This window comes from Amblyomma mixtum, chromosome 3 (assembly GCF_055824585.1).
Source record: "Amblyomma mixtum isolate Tamu chromosome 3, ASM5582458v1, whole genome shotgun sequence".
Taxonomy (NCBI): Eukaryota; Metazoa; Arthropoda; class Arachnida; order Ixodida; family Ixodidae; genus Amblyomma; species Amblyomma mixtum.
Window position 1 is genome coordinate 114662073 of NC_143014.1, and position 19253 is coordinate 114681325.

Genomic DNA, 19253 nt, shown 5'->3' on the forward strand with positions numbered 1-19253 from the left:
CACCTTGTTCTGTTATTTCTCGTGAGTGAATTATTTGACTGCCTTACAGGGAGGTTTTCTTTCAGTAAGCAGTGAATTAGCCAGTCTAAAGCCCACTTTTGTTGTTTCTATGCATTACAGTGCACAGCAAGATATTGTAGCAATATTTTCATGATCTGTCATATGCCGACAAAGTGAATTCCAAACAGTTTCTAGAATCTGGAGCCATTGTTTTGAGCCAAACTCAGAATTTCAGTGTGCCAGTATTGCACAGGCAGTGTCAATGGTGGCTTAATACTTGAAAACAGTACCTGCCCATCATGTGCCCATCATCACTAGCCGCTGCCTGGAGTAAATGACTCGTGCAGCAGTCTACTAGTTTAGTTTAAAGAGCATTCAATGACCACTTAGTGCACCCATGCAGCATTGGTATAGCTTGCGCCTGCTCTATTAAGTTCCACATGTCCTCATGTGTTCCCAAACCTTAAGAAGGACATACTGGGAGAGCTCCATTTGCACATCCGATATATTTTAACTCAACGCCTTGTTCCCACTGATGTGATGTAATAGGCTCCTTTCAATTTGAACAAAATATCAGTCTTCTTTAAGTCTAAATTATCAAGAGTTCAGTGTACTTGCATTTTTTAATTTTCCTTCTTCCAGCACTGTGAGGCAGAGGAGAATTCCCATTTGTGCAGACTTTGTAAAATCGCAACATTTTCCGTATGTGTACTGCTACTAGAGCAACTTTTTTTGGAGTAGCTATTCAAAGAACATTACAACTAAACGAATCTCGTCACAAGCCCCAGACAAATTAGCTTCTATGAAAAAAATTAGACATCCACCCGAGAGAGAGCACTGCTGGACTTCAGCGCTGTTTGTTGCTGTCCATTTTCTTTGTCCAACGCAAAAGGGGTTGAGCAGCATATGTTAAATACACTTAAGACTATACAATGAATTCTTGGTTTGCAAATTCAAACTAGGAGGCCTAAAAGCAGAGTTGAGTGCCGAGCTAAGACTCCGATTACACCATTAGCAACAGAAAACCGAGCAAGTTGGCAACAGTTCATCTTGATAGCAGAAAAAAAGACCAAGGAAAGATTGGATGACACGGATGCTGGTTATGAAGTTGATCTGGTTTATTCAAACCAGAGAACTTGCAGAAAAAAATGCACAGGCGATCATATGATGTGATGCAACAAATCCATGTTAGCAGTATTGGTTGTACATTTCGCTTTTACATTGATTGCTTTCCCACTGTGCTGCATCTTTGAATATGATTTTGCCACTGCTTTTTGGTTCCGCTGCCACATGGCCTTCTGATGGGTGAAGGCTCCTGGAGAGTAAAGGCCTTCTGGAGGTGGGAGATGCATTTTTACTGATGAGTGCCCAGAGGTGCACCCACTGGGGGCTGGTCCAGAGAAGGTACCTTATGGCCCGGAAGGTGCCTCAATCCGCTGCAATCTGCTAGGAGCATTGGGAGGTGGAGGCTTCACACACACAGAATTTGGCTTTTTCACTGAAAGAGGACGTACTGCTAGCGCAGCGAAACAGCATACAAGCAAGATTTCTTGACGTGCGCTCTGTATTTTTTTTTTTAAATTCGCAGTTCGAATTAACCAAGACAAGTTGGTAATGCCTGTGTTGTAGGTGTTCCCTTCATCACGTTCTTTCATCCTGTGAAGACAATTTTATCAGACAAGCTTGCAGATACCAGAATGCAAGAATTGCTCCAGGTATTTCAGACCTTGGCCAATGGACTCTTATCAAGGGTACTTATAAAATGTGCCATGGCACAAGTATGATATGCTTGAATAGTTCCACACTTGTAAACAGCATAATGTGATTTTATTAGATTTTGTATTGTGCTGCACTCAATTTCTAAAGAGAAGCTAAAGTAAGTGTGGCTTCAGCAACAGCAGGACAAACGTCGGTGCAGTACCTCATCCCTTTACAAGCTGATGCCCTGCATATCCATTCATTTGGGTTCCCGTTTTTGTAGCGCGAGCTACATTGGCCACAGTCTCACCGTTTCGCATGCTTCCTCCGTCGACCATATTGCGCATGCGCGAGTGACGTCGCTGCGCACAGCTGGCGCGCCTCGCCGCCGGCGCAGAGCCACGTGACGTCGCTGCTCACGCTACGTATATCCTGGCATAGCAGAGCTAAGCCACTGCCAACTTTTTTCGTTCTTTCTGAATTGTCTGCAGGGTTTTACCCACAAGCAGCTTGTGCAAAGTGCCATTTTATTGACTCTGGTCAAACCACACTATATTCCGGTAACAATACCCCAAGCACTGGGTGGGTTTAAATTGGGTACCACTGCAAGTTAGCAAGCAGTTGCAGTGCACGAGTACAGAATTTGCGCAGCCGAGTTTTCGTAACAAAACTTACACAGAGGAGTCATTAGCCAGAACATTCATACGTGTGAGCAAAGCGAAACTTATGCAAAGGATATGCTGCATCAATACACGAGCCGAACACTGCAACTCTTGTCATAAGCATTCCACACAAGTTGCAAGTGTGATACAACAGGTCATGAGAATGAAGATGTGACATACATGTAGCCACATCATCACTTTTTGCCTATTGCTCTGTTCCAAGTTTTTGCACAAGTTATGATGCAAGTGCTGCAGCAATTTAGTAATATAAAGGCATTTTATTTTTAATTCTGTCAAGCTGCTCGCTGCTGAGGGGGAAATTTTAGATAACATGCATTCGTACTCAGCATAAAATGTCACCAAGCAGAAGACAGAGAAAGGCAAAACATATGTACTGTCCTTCTTTGTCTACATGCATTTTTCTTGATCTGTGCAATTCCAAAGCATATTTCACCAATTAGCTTAACTTTTCATGACACTGCTCATCCTCAAACTGCACTTCTAGGTGCTGCAGCTGAAGTCTGCCAAATGCTTCCTTGTAATGTTTCTGTACAGTACTTTTCCTGCCATAAACAGCATCACCATCCTGACAGTCAGCTGCATTTCAAAGCAGCATTTGTGAAAAAAAAGTGCATATGCAATCATACTGTCTTGCCAGCAGATCACTAAATAGGCATATTTGGGGAAGTTTATTCAAGACAATTACAAGTCTGGTTTTCAGTAGCAAATTCTCTGCATGAACTATTAAAGTGCACGTGTCTCATATGCTCATAGACTAAGTACACTGCAATTTCTTCCATACATATTATATTAGTAGCACATAATTACTACTCAATTTTGACACTATTTGGGCAGTGTATGGCATGAAGCTATTTAGAGCTGAAAGTTGTGTCAGTTTCGCCTTTCCCTTTCAACCGTGGAAGAGGCTGCTGTTCTGTCTCATTTCCATTCTGAATACATGAGCAGCACCACACTGCAGCTCTCGGTTCCTGCAACCAGCACACTATTTGATTTGGGCACTGCATAGCGTCTCCGCTGTTACATAGCCCTGACGGCCAGCAATAAGCCATGGCTGGCCCTTGTATGTTGCTCTTTTCTCATTGTCCGTCTTCAGGTCCGGAGCCACCTGCAGAGAACATAGATGTCCATTTTAGATGACACAATGTGAGCGAAAGGTTAGCTACAGCACATATCAGCAATGGCTGGATGAAAGAAAAAAAACCTCTAAAGCTACACCTAAAATTGTAGAGCACATTACTGAGACAAATGAAAAACCCCATTAAAACCCTCAACTACATTATAAATCGTACCTTACAACACACTTCCATACATTTGTGTACTAAGCAACGTGCGATTCTTTTAAACAACAACAAAGCAAAGATGAGCCCTTCAAAAACACCCTGAAAAATTTGTGACAGCTTTGCCGCACCGTAGCATGAACGGAGGGGCAATTTATGCTAGCAGTTTCTGTACATTAACTAATGCTACGCACGTGATGTAATCATACAATGTAATTGCCAGTTATTGTTTCAGGAAAATCGCTTTCTGGTTTGACACAATCACGGCAGCCAGCTTCTTTTAATCGCTGCTAGCGCCATATGAAAGGGTGTAGTAAAAAGCGTCACTCGTACAGAACACCGATCGGTGCATTACCTGCTCGAAAATTTTCTTCTTGGGGTTCAGCTGTGCGTCTGGCTGGCCCGGATATCCGTCACAGACAACCCGGTCCCCTGGTAATGCATTTGGCGGTGGAGCCAGTATTTCAACTTTCTCTGGAGTGCTCGCACACATAACCATGGCTTCTGACGTAACGCCGCGCATTTTGGCTGGCTTCAGGTTGCACATGAGCACAGCCATTCGGTTTTGCATCTTTTCTAGCGGCACAAACTTTACTAGGCCCGAGACGACCGTGCGATGTTTCTCCTCGCCTACGTCCACCTGCTCGACGTACAGCGAGTCGGCGTCAGGGTGCTTCACTGCACTCACGATTCGCCCGACACGCAGATCAAGTCGGCTCACATCCACCGGCTTAGAGTCATCGCCGTCTTCTACCTTTTTCTTAGCGTCCGCCTTTTTTACCGGAGGTGCCTTTGCATCTGCAGGGGGCCCAGCGCGCTTTCTGAGCTGGTCGCCAGCTCCAGTGTCGCCAGGGTTGGACGGAACTCGCGCTGTTGGCCTACTGTCGGCCGGATGAGCAGGCTGCTGAGACCTGGCCGGCTGCGTGGAAACCGGCACAGCACCGTTGCGAGCTTCGGCAGCTTCGAGGCGATTTTTCCAAGCTTCAACCTCGCGGCGCAGCACCTCGTTCTCGCTCCGTAAGCGTGTGCATTCTGCTTGAACATACTGCTCTGTTCTAGCAGCACGCAAGGATTGTAATTGGGCGGTAAGCATACTAATCAATTCGTCCGCCTGCTTGGCCCTGCTCATAACCCGAGCTAAAGCGTTATCGACAACCATGTTAACACACTTGAGGAATTAACGATTCACGAATAAACGTGCAAACGCCCTCGTTCTCACAAGCGCCCCAAACCGCTCAAACCACGTCCTTCCCACGTTGCCGGCGGTTTGGACCTTGGTTTGGCCAGCGGCCAGACATAGCCAGCCACAGCCGGCAGTGAAAGCAAATACTTTTTCACAATAATCGGGCGAATTTCATATTATTTTGCATTATTTATTTTTGTTAAACGATCTTATTGAGTTATATAAGTTTAGCACATAAATACAACTCGCGGTGCAAGCTAATATGCTTACAGTTTGCCTTTCTGTGCATCGACATGGTCATTGATCATCAGCCCAAAAATGGCAGACGCCGGTGAGAAGTTGAGCAAAAAGTGAGTGGTTTCTTAGTGGATTTCAAGTTCTTGTTTGGCTAATAGACAGCTCTTCATTTACACTTGCATGAAATGATAGTTTCTGATTCTTGCTGTTTTTGAATATCGGTAGTGAGACGGCTGTTTACGCCCTTAACGGTGATACGTGTCCACGTGCATGCCCTGACCGCCACGCTCCGTCTTGCCGCTGTAGAAGTGCTGATGTTGCCGCAGCGTTAGGTAGTTTTATCCCGTTATTTGATTTACCATTCTCTGCATTGTTCGAAAGGCTTCTTTAGGTTTTTTACTCTTGCCTTACTACGTGCTGTTTTGTCTGGAAATGGCTGGTGTCTGTTTTGTGTGTGTGTGTGTGCGCGCGCTATAATTCCACACGCGCGCCTTTAAACATCTTGGCGGAGCGCACCGGAGAAAAACAATCTTTCGGCTGTTGATCCTTGCTTGTAAAATTCTGGCGGTTGTTGGTTAGCAGCCCTCCTTCAACCTAAAGGAGTGTGCCAAATTTTACACTGATTGTTCACTTTGTCTATTGGAGGGCTTGTTCTGATGCAAGGCATATTCCAGTGTTGCAGGTGCACCCTTCGCTTTTCGTCGTGTGGTGCAGAGGAGTGCAGATAAGAATCCATATGGCCTGCTAATTAGACAGCTCTCATTTTTTACTGAGTAATAGAATAAAAAAATCCAAGTTAGCTACGACGTCTAGTTCAACCGTTAACGTGACAGCGCCCTATCAATGTCTTAACATCCAGCTGTTTGAACGCGAGAGGAATTGGTGGACAGGGAAACACTGCCGTTGATCGCAGTGATGACACAGTGATTTGAGCAACCGCCTCGTATACGGGAGGTGCGGGGTTAGATCAGCAGTGCCATGTTGGCACCGGTTCCGAATGGGTGTAAGTGGAAATTAAAATTTCCGGAAATTTTGAATGTTGGAAAAAACCGAGTTAAAATTTCTGAAACATTGGGGAGATACCCAGAACAAGATTGTGCATGTTATTTATATCCAGGTATGCCCGAAGTTTGACACATAAGACTTTATCGTGGGTTGTTGTTCAAGTATATGCTCTATTGCCTGGTGCCTTGGCTTCCCAGAGACTGCCACTTGCTGGTGTGTGGTATCGATGGTGGATACTTTGTTGTGGACTCACAGCCATGGTGAGCCAAAGAAGGCGCGTGTGGAGTGACACTGAAACATGATAGAAGCAGCCACTCCAGAAGGCAGTCTAGTGAAGTTGTGCGATCCAGGGCGTATGCTGTCAAACGTTGATTGCACCTAATAAAAGAAGGGAACTGACATACGCAGACAATCCGATCAGTGTACCTTTTAGAAAAAGCTATATCGAGCCACTTGCACCAGAGTGCCAGAAGACACTTGATGAGGCGCGGAAGCTTTATTACTGGCTTGAAACCTTTGAGCTTCGAAGGCTCACATTCGAGCTGCTGTCAGCTGCACTCACTAAGCAGGTGACTCTGCAGTTCAGTATGTGACAGGGTGATGGGGCAAGCTGTAGAAAAATCGTTAAAAGATTATAAAAAAGGTTCAAGTGCTGTCTGCACAAATTGCAATGCAGGAGAGTATTCTGATCTAGTCACACTTGCTCTATCATCACCACGCTTGGCATTTAGCAGCTGATTTCTGTTCAGAAATGAGAAATAAAATGCTGTAATGGTACCGAGACAAAAAGGCTTACATTTCTTGAGGAAGCTCATTTTCAGGCATAGATGTGTGGTTGTGAGGAAATAGCAGCTTGTTAAAAAATCCAGTTTTCAGGTTTTCACCACATGTAGCCACATTCTGATGCAGTTTGTCGTTTTATCGTTTTGCCATTCCTTACCAACCGAAAGGTAATCGTGGTAGAATGACTCCACCATGAATTATTTTAGCACTGAATCATGATAGTGAATAAAGTGCACTTTTTAACTTTTTTTCATTTTCTCACCTGTTCACATGTTCAATAGTTGTTCAGTGGATCATTTACATGCCCTGCAGCCCATGTCTGCTCTTTTTTTTTTTCCACTTTTCCATCCCTCGGGGAAAAAAAAACAAAAAAGTTATTTCACACAGCTTTGGCAAACTTAGTTTTATTCATTGCAAAGAAAGGCCAAGGCGTGGATTTCAGAAATGTGCTTGTGGTCCCTTTTGAAATGTTGCATAAAGCTATGTTCATTCCGTTCACTTCCCAATTACATTTTGCCATATTGCTCTCGGAGACAACTTTGAGAGCACTAATGTGTTTGCGTAGCACAGTGCAGCTGATTTCTAATCGTTTCGTGCTTTTATTGGCCTGTGGCACATGCCATTTAGGGTCAGCCCACCTCTAGACGTCATGCCACCTCTCAAAAATTTAACCCTGCATGCACCTCTTTTGCAGTGTTCAATTAATTCAGGGCTATTTGTGCTCCCAATAAAGGGGGTATCAGCGTGGCATGATGGGTTCCACTATTGAAAACGGCACGCATCTTGAGTGGCGCAGGCTGGAGCAGGTGGAAATAAGTCAAACGTATATGCGACACCTTTAACCATGCTCTGTGGGGGGCCAAAATCGTGGCCACTGTGGCTGGAGTGCATACTCCCAATTAACTAAGCACAGTCTATTCAAGCAATGCACAGGTTGCAAAGATGTCAGCCATTGTGTTCGGCATGCAGTGTTCAAGAATCTTCTTTTCGACTAAGTGCAGAAAAGACATAAGGACAACGCAGAACAAGACTGAACTAGCATTAACATTCAGTTTTGTTTCGGTAGAAGTCGCCACAGAGATCATATAGATACCGAGCAGCCGCAGTGAGTCAGTGAGCGTGCGCATTGAATGAAAACGCACAGTCAAGATGTGGACATGTGGAAAAGCAAAAACAGGTGCCTCGGAAACAAAAACTTAAAACAAAAAGGGAGGAAAGACCAGAAAAGATTCAGAAAGAGACACAGTTCAATTGCAGTGTTAAGAAACGATGAATCTGAGGCATCTAAAGAACAACCATTAACACAGCTGTAAGAAAAGAAAGCTGTAGAAATTGTTCTGCAGAAACTGCCTCACGAACAATACATGAGTGGAACAGTCTGCCTGCACAAATTGCTGCTTCCCCTCCCACATCTTTTTGCATTGCTTTGCAAAACCACCTGTTATTATGACTGTATTAAGTTAACATGACTGTTAGTATCAGTGTAGCAATAGCTCTTATCCTGGTACATTGTGTTCTAGTTTTGTGTTTGCTAAAACAGTGCTGTATTTCGAATGGCATTTTGCACACCCGCGACAGACGCGGGCTTGTTTTTGTTTCTGCAACATTCTTTTCATTTTTGGTTTTACTCCTATAGTCCATGGGTTTTCTCAGTATATTGCATCATTTGCCTCACTTACTGTATTTTATCTGTTGTTTTTTTGATGTTTCCCCCCTACAACAATGCCCCAGTGGGGGCGCTGTAGGTATTTTGTATAAATAAGTGTATAAATAAATAAATACAAAAAGACATTTTACACAATAACTTCAAGAAGAAAAACTAATGATGCTTTGGGTGTACCTAGATGACAGCAAAGTTTTCGATCGAGTTAGCCATGACCTGTTGCTAAGAAAACTATAGAAAGATGTGGAATCCTCAAATTGTACCTTCACTCATGAGCACAGTTTTTAGCAATTAACAGGCATAAATCAAACCCTTTACTGATTAAAACTGAGTATTGCAAAGCAGTGTTCTTGGTCCCATGATGTTTTTGTACCATGTAAATGATATTGTGCTAGCAACCCAGAGTCTACACCGATGACTATACGGTGTATATTTCCTGAGAGTATGCATTTTGAAGCAAGTTCCATTTGCTATGCGCTCCAGGAACGGTTGCAAAGAAAGTCTGGTAATCAGCAAAGCAAAAACAAAAGGTGTCCATTTCTGAGCTTGAGGGACTTGTGTCATGATGATAAACACTGTTTGATAAGGGAAATTTAGTATGTCCTTTGATAAAAACGAGAAAATGCTTGAAGTGACCTTTTTAGATGACAAGACTGGGAATGAACATATCAAGATTCTTTGTGCAAAAGTACAAAAGGCTACAGGTATTTTAAAGATAGTTGTTGTCGCTTATTTACAACTGGTGTAAAAAGACTTCTTTATAATTCTTTAATCATTTTGCAGCTTGATTATTGCTCACGGATATAAGAAAACACAACCTCAAAGAATCTACATAGCTTAGTTCTATTACAAAAAGAAAGCAATACTAGCAATTGAAAGTGTTTCCTACTTGGAACACACTCAAGTGCTTTTCCTCAAAAACAAAGTATTAAAAGCTACTGATACATGTAGCTACAAGTTAATCAGATGCTACAAGCGTGCAATGCCAGGAAAACTTGACGCATTCTTAAATCACGCGAACTTAGCACATGCAACATTTACATTATCGTCATCAGGTACCCTGGCTCAGTCTTTTTTCACGTACGTGCTACGGTTAGCAGTGAATCATGCACGCATTACCAGGCGCTCTTAACCCAGTTGTTTTCACTCGGAAGCTGTGGATGTGTAACGCTTAAAAACAGTGGAATTTCAGAGCTATTCTTATTTCATACATATCTTTTTGAAAGATATCTAATCAGTGCGAATAAGGTTTAATTTTATTTATGAGTGTTTTCATTTTAGATATGCATTTTTATATTGCAGACATGCTTACATACGTATGTGAAAATTATTATGTACACACAGCGACAAATATGTATTGTGTGAATTAGTGCTTTTCACATGTAATTTGATTCTCTGGGCACGAATCTTACTGTTACTTATTTATGTCATAATTCGAAATATGCAAGCTGTTACCATTGACCCTGGGGGGGGGGGGGGGATGGAACGATGCCAAGCTGTGTTCAAACAGCTTTTTCAGCGCCTTCCTTTTTCACCTCTTGTGTTAAATTTTAAAAAAAGAAAAGTTTCGATTCTGTTCTCATCATTCTGAAGAGAGAACACAACTTAAATTTGGTGTCTCGACTTTGAACATCCTTACAGGTAACCATCCAGAAATTCAAACTTGCTGTCATGTAAACTGATGGAAGGTGTGCTCACGCACTTCTGCCCAGGCCTTTTGAATAAAATATGCCTCAGTGACTTTGTGCTCTGGTTAACGTTTATCCCCTTTTATGGATTCTGTGCTCTGTCTTCAGATTGCCTCTTTTCTTTCACTTTGTCTCGCATGCTTTGCAATGGTCAGCAAGGTTGCTTCCCAGTTTGTTCTGCATGGATAGTCTATGCCCTCTGCCCCTCTCGTTGATGGAACATCCTGTCTGCCCATAGTAGTGAAGACTGCAGCTTATATGAATCTTGTACCCTATGTTTACCTTGCATTCAGTGAACTGGGTTTCATGTTTCTTTATGCAGTCTGCTTGGTTTTTTTTCGTAGTGTTGGATTTTTTAGTTTGCTTGGGGCCAAGAAAACAACTTTAATGTCAAAGCCTGCAGAAGTGCAGTGTGACCTAGGCAGGTGTCTTGCTTTTGTTTTCTTGGTTTTCCTGCTCACTGCGCTGATGAATTGAAACTTCAATTTTTTTTTTAAAGCTTTCACAGACGGCTGATGTCCCATAGGAGGCGGAATCTTGTATCTTGTAGGCGCCTGAATTGCTCCTGAATGCTGGCGTCCATCCAGTGCATGCAGGAATATGTTAGGGCTCCGTGCAAACAAGAAGACATGATCCTTTGCTTAACATTAAATCTTGGAGTGCATGCTGTCAAAAAGGATAATAAATGCTTTTTTGGTTTATGGATGGTACATCCAGTCGATATTATGGTTGGTGAATTCCAATTCAATGTCTAAGAACTTGGTATGGCCATCTGTAGGTAATTTTCAAATGAATTTTAACCTGGCACCGTGTTCTAAAGAATACTTAGTATTTCCTTGTTTACATAACAGGTTCTTTTCCATCAGATCTGTTTAAAATAATTAAATAATCATTTACATATCTGAATACTTTTTCAACAGGAAGGTCAGAAAGGTTGGCTTGAATGCGCCTGTCTGTCACGGACAAAAAGATATCACATGAAACAGATGTGACAGCTGATCCGGTACAAATGTCTTTTTAACATGGTGCTGTCCTTCTAAAGAAATAGCAGTGGATATTAAGTAGAATTTCAGCAGGGCAAGGGATGAATCACTGCTGGTTCCTGTGCTGTTCTGGAACTGTGTTTCCTGAACCAAGCTTTTGTTGTGTTCAAGAACCACCACTAAACCTGCATTTTTTAATCTTGGTCGTTCTTTAGAGACCCCATTAGTGTCGGAACACTGTATTCAAAAGGAAGTGTTGCAGTGCTGTCAGATGAAGGTGCTGTGTCACAGGTGCTGAGAAATAATCTGCCACGGTAGCTTAGTGTGTAATTCGTTTGACTGCGGAGTCCAAGGTCATGCAGTGCTTATACTGAGCGATGTCGGTGCACATTAAAGAGCCCCACGGGGTCAGATTTAACCCAGAACCCTCCAGCGCCCCTTATAGCTCATGTGCAGCTTTGGGATGTTAAGCCCCGCATACCATGCCTTACCTTTTTGAGAAATATTCAGACATTTGTTCATAATTTCTGTGTACATTTGTGGGTTAGGAATTTAACAGTTGTCTTAGTGTGTGCAGTTTCAACATATGGCAAGACTATTTTCTACAAGTGTTTTTATCACGCTTATATCTTGACACTCTGTATTTATTCCGTTCAGTTAACCAAAAAATACTCCGAATATACAGGATGGCTGTCACGATTTTCGCGCAGTGAACTTACACAGTGCTGTACTTATTTATTTCTAAAAACAGCCTCTAATATAAACTGAAGGCTTCTTGAACTAATTAAAAGATTGAAGATCACAATAATTGTGCTCATATCAAAACTACGTCCTACTTTATGCAACCAGCAAACAAAACGCAAGGCCCCAGCAATGACGATGTTACCACTCAGCCGTGGTTTTCAGCTACAGATACGATGAGCCTTACATCAATGTGCAGGCACCTGATGATTGAGGAAAGGCTAATTGTACTGTGAATTTCCTCAATTAAAAGGAGTATGCCTAATCTTTTACACTGAGTCAACAGAATGAGTTTGTGTGCTGCAAAAAAAAAAAAAAAGCGATAAAGCAAGTAATTTGAAGGATGCCATTATAAGCTCGGTCTATCCCTTTACTCCGACGTTTGCATATTCTTTGAAATACATATGCCAGGATATTGCAGTCAGCATCTGTATATTCTGGTTTGTTCCAAGTCTGATTAGAAATTACACTTTCGATGCACTCGGAGGGCATTGACTGTTCATATAATCTCATGTTGTGAGTTGAATAAATCAACACAATGCTATCTCCGGGATGGCGAAGCATTGTGGGATAGCTCACTTCAGCCAAGTAAACGATGTCATTAATTTTGCGTAAAAGCTACTTCGCAGTAAGCCAGCAGCTATAGAAAGCAAACTCTCTCTTTGTGTGTAGTTAGTGTATTTGCTCTGCACAATCGCGTCATTGGGATCGGTGAAATAAAAGCTGGGCCTTGCAAAAGCCATGTTAAGGGGAGCACATTTGATTGTATTTTCAATTGTCTTGAATAAATAGCTTCAGCGTCCCTTATAACCGGAGTTGCTTTGGGACGTTAAACTCCCATAAACTATGAATAAATAGCTTCCATTTGTGTGCACTGATTTTCATCGTTTCTTTTGCATCTGTACCTACATGACATTAAGAAATCACCAAAAGCTTAACCAGCATTCCTTTAAAAATTGTTTGAGTGCCTGTTTAAGTGCTTTAAATGAAACTCTCATCCACGGCATTTGCTTTTACAAAACTGCTAATGATGGGGCTGTCTTTCCAGCTTCTGTTCCTGCAGAAACTGCTCGAGGTGGCTCTGTCATCCACTCGTTTTACTTTTCATTTAAATATCAGCACAGAGAAAACAGCAATTTTTTTATTGGCTGTGGAAGGCATAGTGAGGAATATGCAACCCTGGCATGGTTCCCTGGTGTATCCTGCATGTTTTTGTTTTAGCTGCCTGTTGTCATCCATGGAATGCTGCATAAAACAATATTTTCAATATCAAGCAAATTCTGGAAAATTGACGTTATAAACGGCATTGTTTGCTCACCTTATTGCTTCACCAGCGTCACAAAACAACCGAAATCTATTTTGATGCTTTGAGAATTGGTACTGTAGTTGCCAAGCTACTGTGCCTTAAAACCAAATACCAGTATGTGCCATAGTTAGCATACCATGCATCTGTGCATAAGGCTGCTGCAAGTTGATATTATGAACATGAACATTCTGCAAGTCCAGCAGCCAAGTAAGATAACCGATAACTTTCATTTTATTTCCTTAAAGGCCCCATGCCTGGCGTATTACATAAGGGGTGGTAACTAATAAAGAAAACGTTCTTACAACTGTACATAATTTGTTAAATTTTCATTGAATGTGGATGAGCAGGTGATGGCTTGGAAGGCCATTCCAGTCTGCAGCTGTTTGGGGAAAGAAGGAATTGGCGAAGGGGACAGTGTGCAAGAGTGGACGGGCCACATGAAAATGATGACTGGTGCGGAGTGATATGCGTGCTGGGGGAGGAAGAATATAAGGAGTGGTGCGCATGGGGCTATTGAAGATTTTATGAGATAAAGATAAGCTGGAAGTGCGACGACGGAGTGATAAGGACGGTAAACCGGATGCCGTTTTCAAGGCAGAAACGCTAATGTCAAAAGCACAGGATGCGTGAATAAACCTGGCCACGCGATTTTGGACAGACTCAAGAGGATTAATGAGATAAGCTTGATGAGGATAATATTTAGTTCCCAGGTAAATGTATTGACAAAAAGACTGCAAAGGAGTCTGGAACAGACCTGCGGTGAAAATGAGAATGCTAGATGCAATATTAAGAGACAAAGGAAGAAAATGCAAGTTGAGCATATTTTAGCTGCAGTTAAAAATGGACATGAGCAAAACTGACAACTGGTGGTCCGTTAGAGCATGAGCTTGTGGGAGTGTGAGCGGACATGAGCCCCTCAACTGTAGGTGTTGTATGTGAGCTTAAATTCAGTCTGTTTCTGTTGTATAACCAATGTGACTGAGAGTGCTGGCTGCTTGTTGATTTTTGAACATGCAATGCAAAGTGCCGAGAGGCAAGTAGAAGGAGGTTAAGCGCATATAGCCTTAACTACTTCTCGCTAAAAGCCAACAATTGCTATTGCTTGGACTCAGCTATCACTGTTGCCACTGTCTCTGACGTCAGATTATAGGGGATCTTTCAGAGCGGCCACGCGAAAAATTTTAAATTTACCTGGACAATCTCAGGCCTTTGTGAGTGGACGTGAGTGTCTGTGCGTGTGAATGAGCCCACGTGCTTGTGACTGAGTTGCTGTGAGCATGAGAGTACATGAGAGCAAGCCACTGTTGGTGTGACTGGGTGTGATTGCGCGGGAGTGGTGGGTCGAAAAGAATATTCATGAGTGAGCTGTCACCTCTCATGGCACGGAGGTATGTGGTCAGGGCTGCCTCATAGCCTGTGCAGGGGGTTTAAAGGCACACTGAGGACGAATTGAAGTTTGCTTGTATCGGTAGTCTATGGTATTCAAACGACAAAGAGACTACTCTCACCGAAAACAGAGCTATTATAAGCTAAAAAAAGACCGAAAAATGAAATATAGATATCGTCATCACCTGGCTGATTTTGCACGTAAACCATGCGACAACACCGAATTTTGGCTCGAATCCCTGAGGCTATGTACTACAACGCCATTCACTTTAAAACGATGGCAACCAGTCCATCTCGGGGTAGATATCGAGAGTTTGAATAGAGTGGCAAGATGATGTTGAAATTCAATTTTCTCAGCTATAAATGCATCTTTTGCTGCCGGACAAATGCTAACATGCCCAGAAAGAGGCAGAGAATCAATTTTTACTGAAAAAAATTATTTGATGACGTTGTCCTCAATGTCCCTTCAAAGTTACTGCAGGGAACACCATGTGTTCATATTTATGACCTTGGCTCTTCTTAATGTGTGCATGATCAGTCTTCTGTTCTGTTTTCACGTATTAAGTTAGGCGCATCATTCCTGTGCTGTAGAGGTGTAGTTGTAGCCAGCCGTTCATTCTGTTCTGGCATGCCTCCAGGGGACGATGATGGCCTTGAGAACTCTTTGCCAGGCACTGCGACGGCACAGTTCCCTGGTGCTGCCAGTGGTCCCTTCTGCTAGCACAGGTCACATATGTAAACCAAGGACATTGGTGGCTTCTGCTCGTGCGAGGTTGGTCACTGCGTTAACATTTTTTTGAGGGCACTAGAAGATGTCAAGAAGGGAGTGCTACTTGTGCGCTTCATTGTCCACAGTAGAAAGCAGGAAGCAGCATGTTGTCAGCATTCATTCATCCTATCAAAAAGTTCACTCATTTCATCTCATTTCAGATTTTTGTTTTGTTCTTTCAATTTTTATTTGTGGTCACTATTTGTCCTTCTTTATTATAATGGCACAGTCTGGAAAAGGAGGTGTATAAGTTATAGAAACTTACTGATGTGTTTGCTTTGTGGGTTTCTAATCGTTTCTGAGCTATGGGAGCTTAGTGGTGCCTTCAATGCGAAGTAGTGAGAAACTAAAAATCTCTCCTGTGAAGTAAAGTGCAGCGCCTTGTCTTATATGCTCCTGGTGCCAGTCTGTATGATGCACCGAGTATAAACCTGTTAGTTACCATTATAAAAGCTCTGTTTTCGGCTGAATGTGGGCATATTAAAAAGATTTCACTGTTATGTTCCCACTATGACTTGCATGAATGCTACATGTTGCAGTGAAGCTTGTTGGGTTGCAACAAACATTCGTGACTGGAATTCATAAATGTGACTTCCGGATTTTATAGTCTGATGTAACTCAAAAACAAAGTGGCAGATGTCCCTCGGAGGAGGCCGTCCAACCAGCGGTGTCAACTTATTGTCATGACATCACACCTTGCACCTGCCAGCCACCTATGACACCATGCCAGCAGTTGCAAGGTTGCTGACAGTGACATTATGACAGTAGATTGACGAATTGATTGGAGGGCCTCCTTTGAGAGGCATGCTGCTTTGTGCGTTTTTGCTTGGTGGTTAAATACTGGCTTGTAATTGTTGGTTTATTTCTCTCTAGCATGTTTTATTAGCGAAGGAATGTGAATGTTGGGGCCTTTTTTTTTATCATTTTCGTATTGCTTATATGTTCATCTTTTTGTTGCTAGCTCATCACGTCAGAATGAGGTCCGGAGGCTGTGCATATTACAGTGCTGTTTTGTCTTATATCACTTATTCTTGCAGGCTATTTATGTAGTACAACAGAATGGCCATGGCGTAATTAATTTTCTGTGTTGTTATGGCTTATTAGAACAATACAGTATTTCGTTGTGTGTAGGTACCTTCACCTGAAAAAAAAAAAAAAGCATGATTAGTGTGCATGTTACTAAAACAATTCTTATTGTCATGAACAGCAGCAAGACAGTGCTGCTATTAGGGTATCTCTTGTGATGTTTTTGAAGTCGCTAGTCCTTGTGGCATTTGCATTTTTCTCAGTGATTTCAGTTCTAGTCTCTTAATTTTTTTATGTTTCTGTTAGAGCCATAACTTTTTGCATTGGAAAGTTCCAGATTCTATGAGGTCATGTTAAAGGGGCTCTGAAACACCTTCTGAGGAGAGCAAATAAACACGCTTAATCACTGCATTGTGTTGTCATGAACACCTGAGCCAGATAGTATGCTTCTACACGTAGCAGAGAACCTACAATCACACATGGAAGCCAGCGAGGCCTTTCTGGTGACTTTTTATGCTTGCGCCCTCCTCCGTCTCACACTCCTGCATACACCAGTTGAGAGATGGCTATTGGTTAGATTCTTTGTCAGGCAGCTACCATGGCTGTGGCCAGTCAGCCAGGTCACTCCAGTGGGCCAGGAAGCTCCACCCTTGGGGGAAATCCTGCGCGTCGGCGGTGGAGGCGGCGGAGGAGCGACAACCTTTCAACGTGCAGAAAGTGACGAGGGGAGAGGGGAAGGCACGCGGATGCTGAAATTCGAATTTTGAACACAGATAACTCAGCTTCTACCGAACACATTAAAAAATATTCTTGCTTGAGGATATTCATAAAGCAGCATCCTTCATCATCCCAGGCATACTGAAACTTTATTGGGAGTCTCTTCCAGAGCCTCTTTAAAAGAGCTGTCATAATTTTGTAGGAAACCTTACACACATAAAATACAAATGAAAGTTTATTTCTGAAACTTGTCTTTTCTGCTACTGATCTGCACTCCCATTAATATTGAAGGTGGCTGTTATAATTCAACATGAAATCTAACGTTCGACGAAAGCTCGTCTGGTCGGGAAGAAGATTCATGAAGTCAATAGAAGGAACGCCGACCAAAAGGTTGTTGTTTAATATGAAAACGAAGACGTTTCGGCTTCCATACGGAAGCCTTGATCACTCTTTCAGCATCAGGTAGTGCTTGGTATTCTTCACTTGAAGATTGGTTCTTGTTTGACACAATGCCCCTATAGTGATGGAATGATATCTCTGATGAAACAGTGGTGCACCATTCCGCACCTGCTTTGGTGACTGCACCGACAAGCAGGAGGCAACACCACATGTTTGGCACTCTGCTGCCTCTCACTTTTGTTCCCGGAGGGTCAGATACTGCAACAAGAGGAAGCCATCAGAATGGACACTGGGTGTTGTTTGAAATTAAAGATGTCTTTGCCACTTCAATTCATGTTTTCAGTGAAGGGTTCAAGCATGTCCAACACAGCTGCCACCCTTGATTTGCTCGCTTGTTCGAGCAAATGGAGAGAGCAGATGTGCCATGGCGTCGGTAGAAATTGTAAATTTTACAAGAATTAAAATGATTATATTAATCAGATTCCTATCACTTTATCTCTGCTGTTATTAGCCACACATAACACTGCAGTTATTTTTTGCAAAGTTTCTCGAAAAAATGCGGAATTTCACAATTTTTCACACAGTTATGGATAGCTAGGAGTCCTAGTTACAGTACACTGTCTAGTCGTCTATTGCTGACCTTAGCACAGTGGCTCTCACCTGGTGGTTGTTGGCACGATCCTTCTGGAGCAAATGTTCTGCAGGCATGCAGAGCACATATTTTACACGTTTTATCTGATTTTTTGTATGACGTCTTGCTCTCTTGCTTAATGCCTGGATGCCTGATGGTTAATACATGATGACCTTTTTTTTGTGTGTGCAGTGAGCAGAAACGTAGGCAAAAGGCAGAGCAGAAAGCCAAGGAGAAAGCTGAGAGGGCTGAGGCCTTGAAGGCTGCTGCAGCTGCTGCTGCTTCGACTGCCAACAATGCTGCACCGGCCGATGCCAAAGATGAGGAGACCATGGATCCGAACGTGAGTGCTTGAAGCTATGTACTGGAGGTTTGAACTGTTCAAAATTAGCTGAGCCAGTTTCCTCGAAACTTGCAAAGTATGTAACGTGCAATATGTAACGTGTATGTAACATGTAATACCTTTCTTTTAAATATTCAAAATTGAATGTCACCTCCATACCAAAACTACCAGTCACCTTTGCCTCTCCTCGCATGTGAGTATTGACCATTGTTTTGTAATGACTCATGTGAAGCTTCATACAGGCGCTGCTGGATGCCATGCTCATAGAAATGCAACATACAGTGCTCACACCATTGAAAGCCTGATCAGCTCAAGCTATACACTCTCCATTCTTTGCTGATAATCCATAGGGTGCAAGTAAATTTGCAGACGTTTTCTGCTTTCCCACTATTCTTTTTCACCTTTCCTTTCCTAATTCTATTTTTCTGCAGAAAAAATCTTTAATAGGCTTATTTTGTCCATTGTGTTGTGCTTCTGTTTTTTATGGACGTAGCACACACATCTCTGAGAGCTTGAACTGTGGCAGCGAGATTTAGTGTCATTTCTATTCCTTTTTATGGATTCATTTGCCTATATACTCATGTAAGGGCCACACACCCAACTGGGCAGGCGGTAATACTAAAAAAAAAAAACAAAAGAGTCAACCAAAAGAATTGCTTCATGTGTGCATAATATTGCCCATGTGGTAGGATACGCTGGGAGCTGGTAGACAATAACTGCCTGCGACACTTGGTA

General features: G+C 42.5%; 2 protein-coding genes across 3 annotated transcripts in view; one reads left to right on the plus strand and one right to left on the minus strand.

Moving 5' to 3' along the window:
- Positions 1 to 2208: 2208 nt before the first annotated feature.
- Positions 2209 to 4930, minus strand: AIMP1 (aaRS-interacting multifunctional protein 1). Its single transcript, XM_089580760.1, has 2 exons — positions 4014 to 4930; positions 2209 to 3486 (listed from the first exon to the last, which is right to left on the minus strand). The coding sequence occupies exons 1-2, from the start codon at positions 4815 to 4817 to the stop codon at positions 3364 to 3366; spliced, it is 927 nt and encodes a 308-aa protein (XP_089436886.1). The 5' UTR covers positions 4818 to 4930; the 3' UTR covers positions 2209 to 3363.
- A 182-nt stretch (positions 4931 to 5112) lies between these two features.
- The window catches only part of LysRS (Lysyl-tRNA synthetase), a 39583-nt gene continuing 25442 nt past the window's right edge, over positions 5113 to 19253 (plus strand). Inside the window, exons 1-3 of one of the 2 annotated variants that reach the window (XM_089580761.1) lie at positions 5113 to 5191; positions 15272 to 15405; positions 18368 to 18518. In XM_089580761.1, the coding sequence (XP_089436887.1) occupies positions 15278 to 15405; positions 18368 to 18518 (279 nt within the window). In that variant the 5' untranslated portion in view covers positions 5113 to 5191; positions 15272 to 15277. The remainder of the gene's footprint in view (positions 5192 to 15271; positions 15406 to 18367; positions 18519 to 19253) is intronic. The other variant, XM_089580762.1, reaches the window with a different exon arrangement.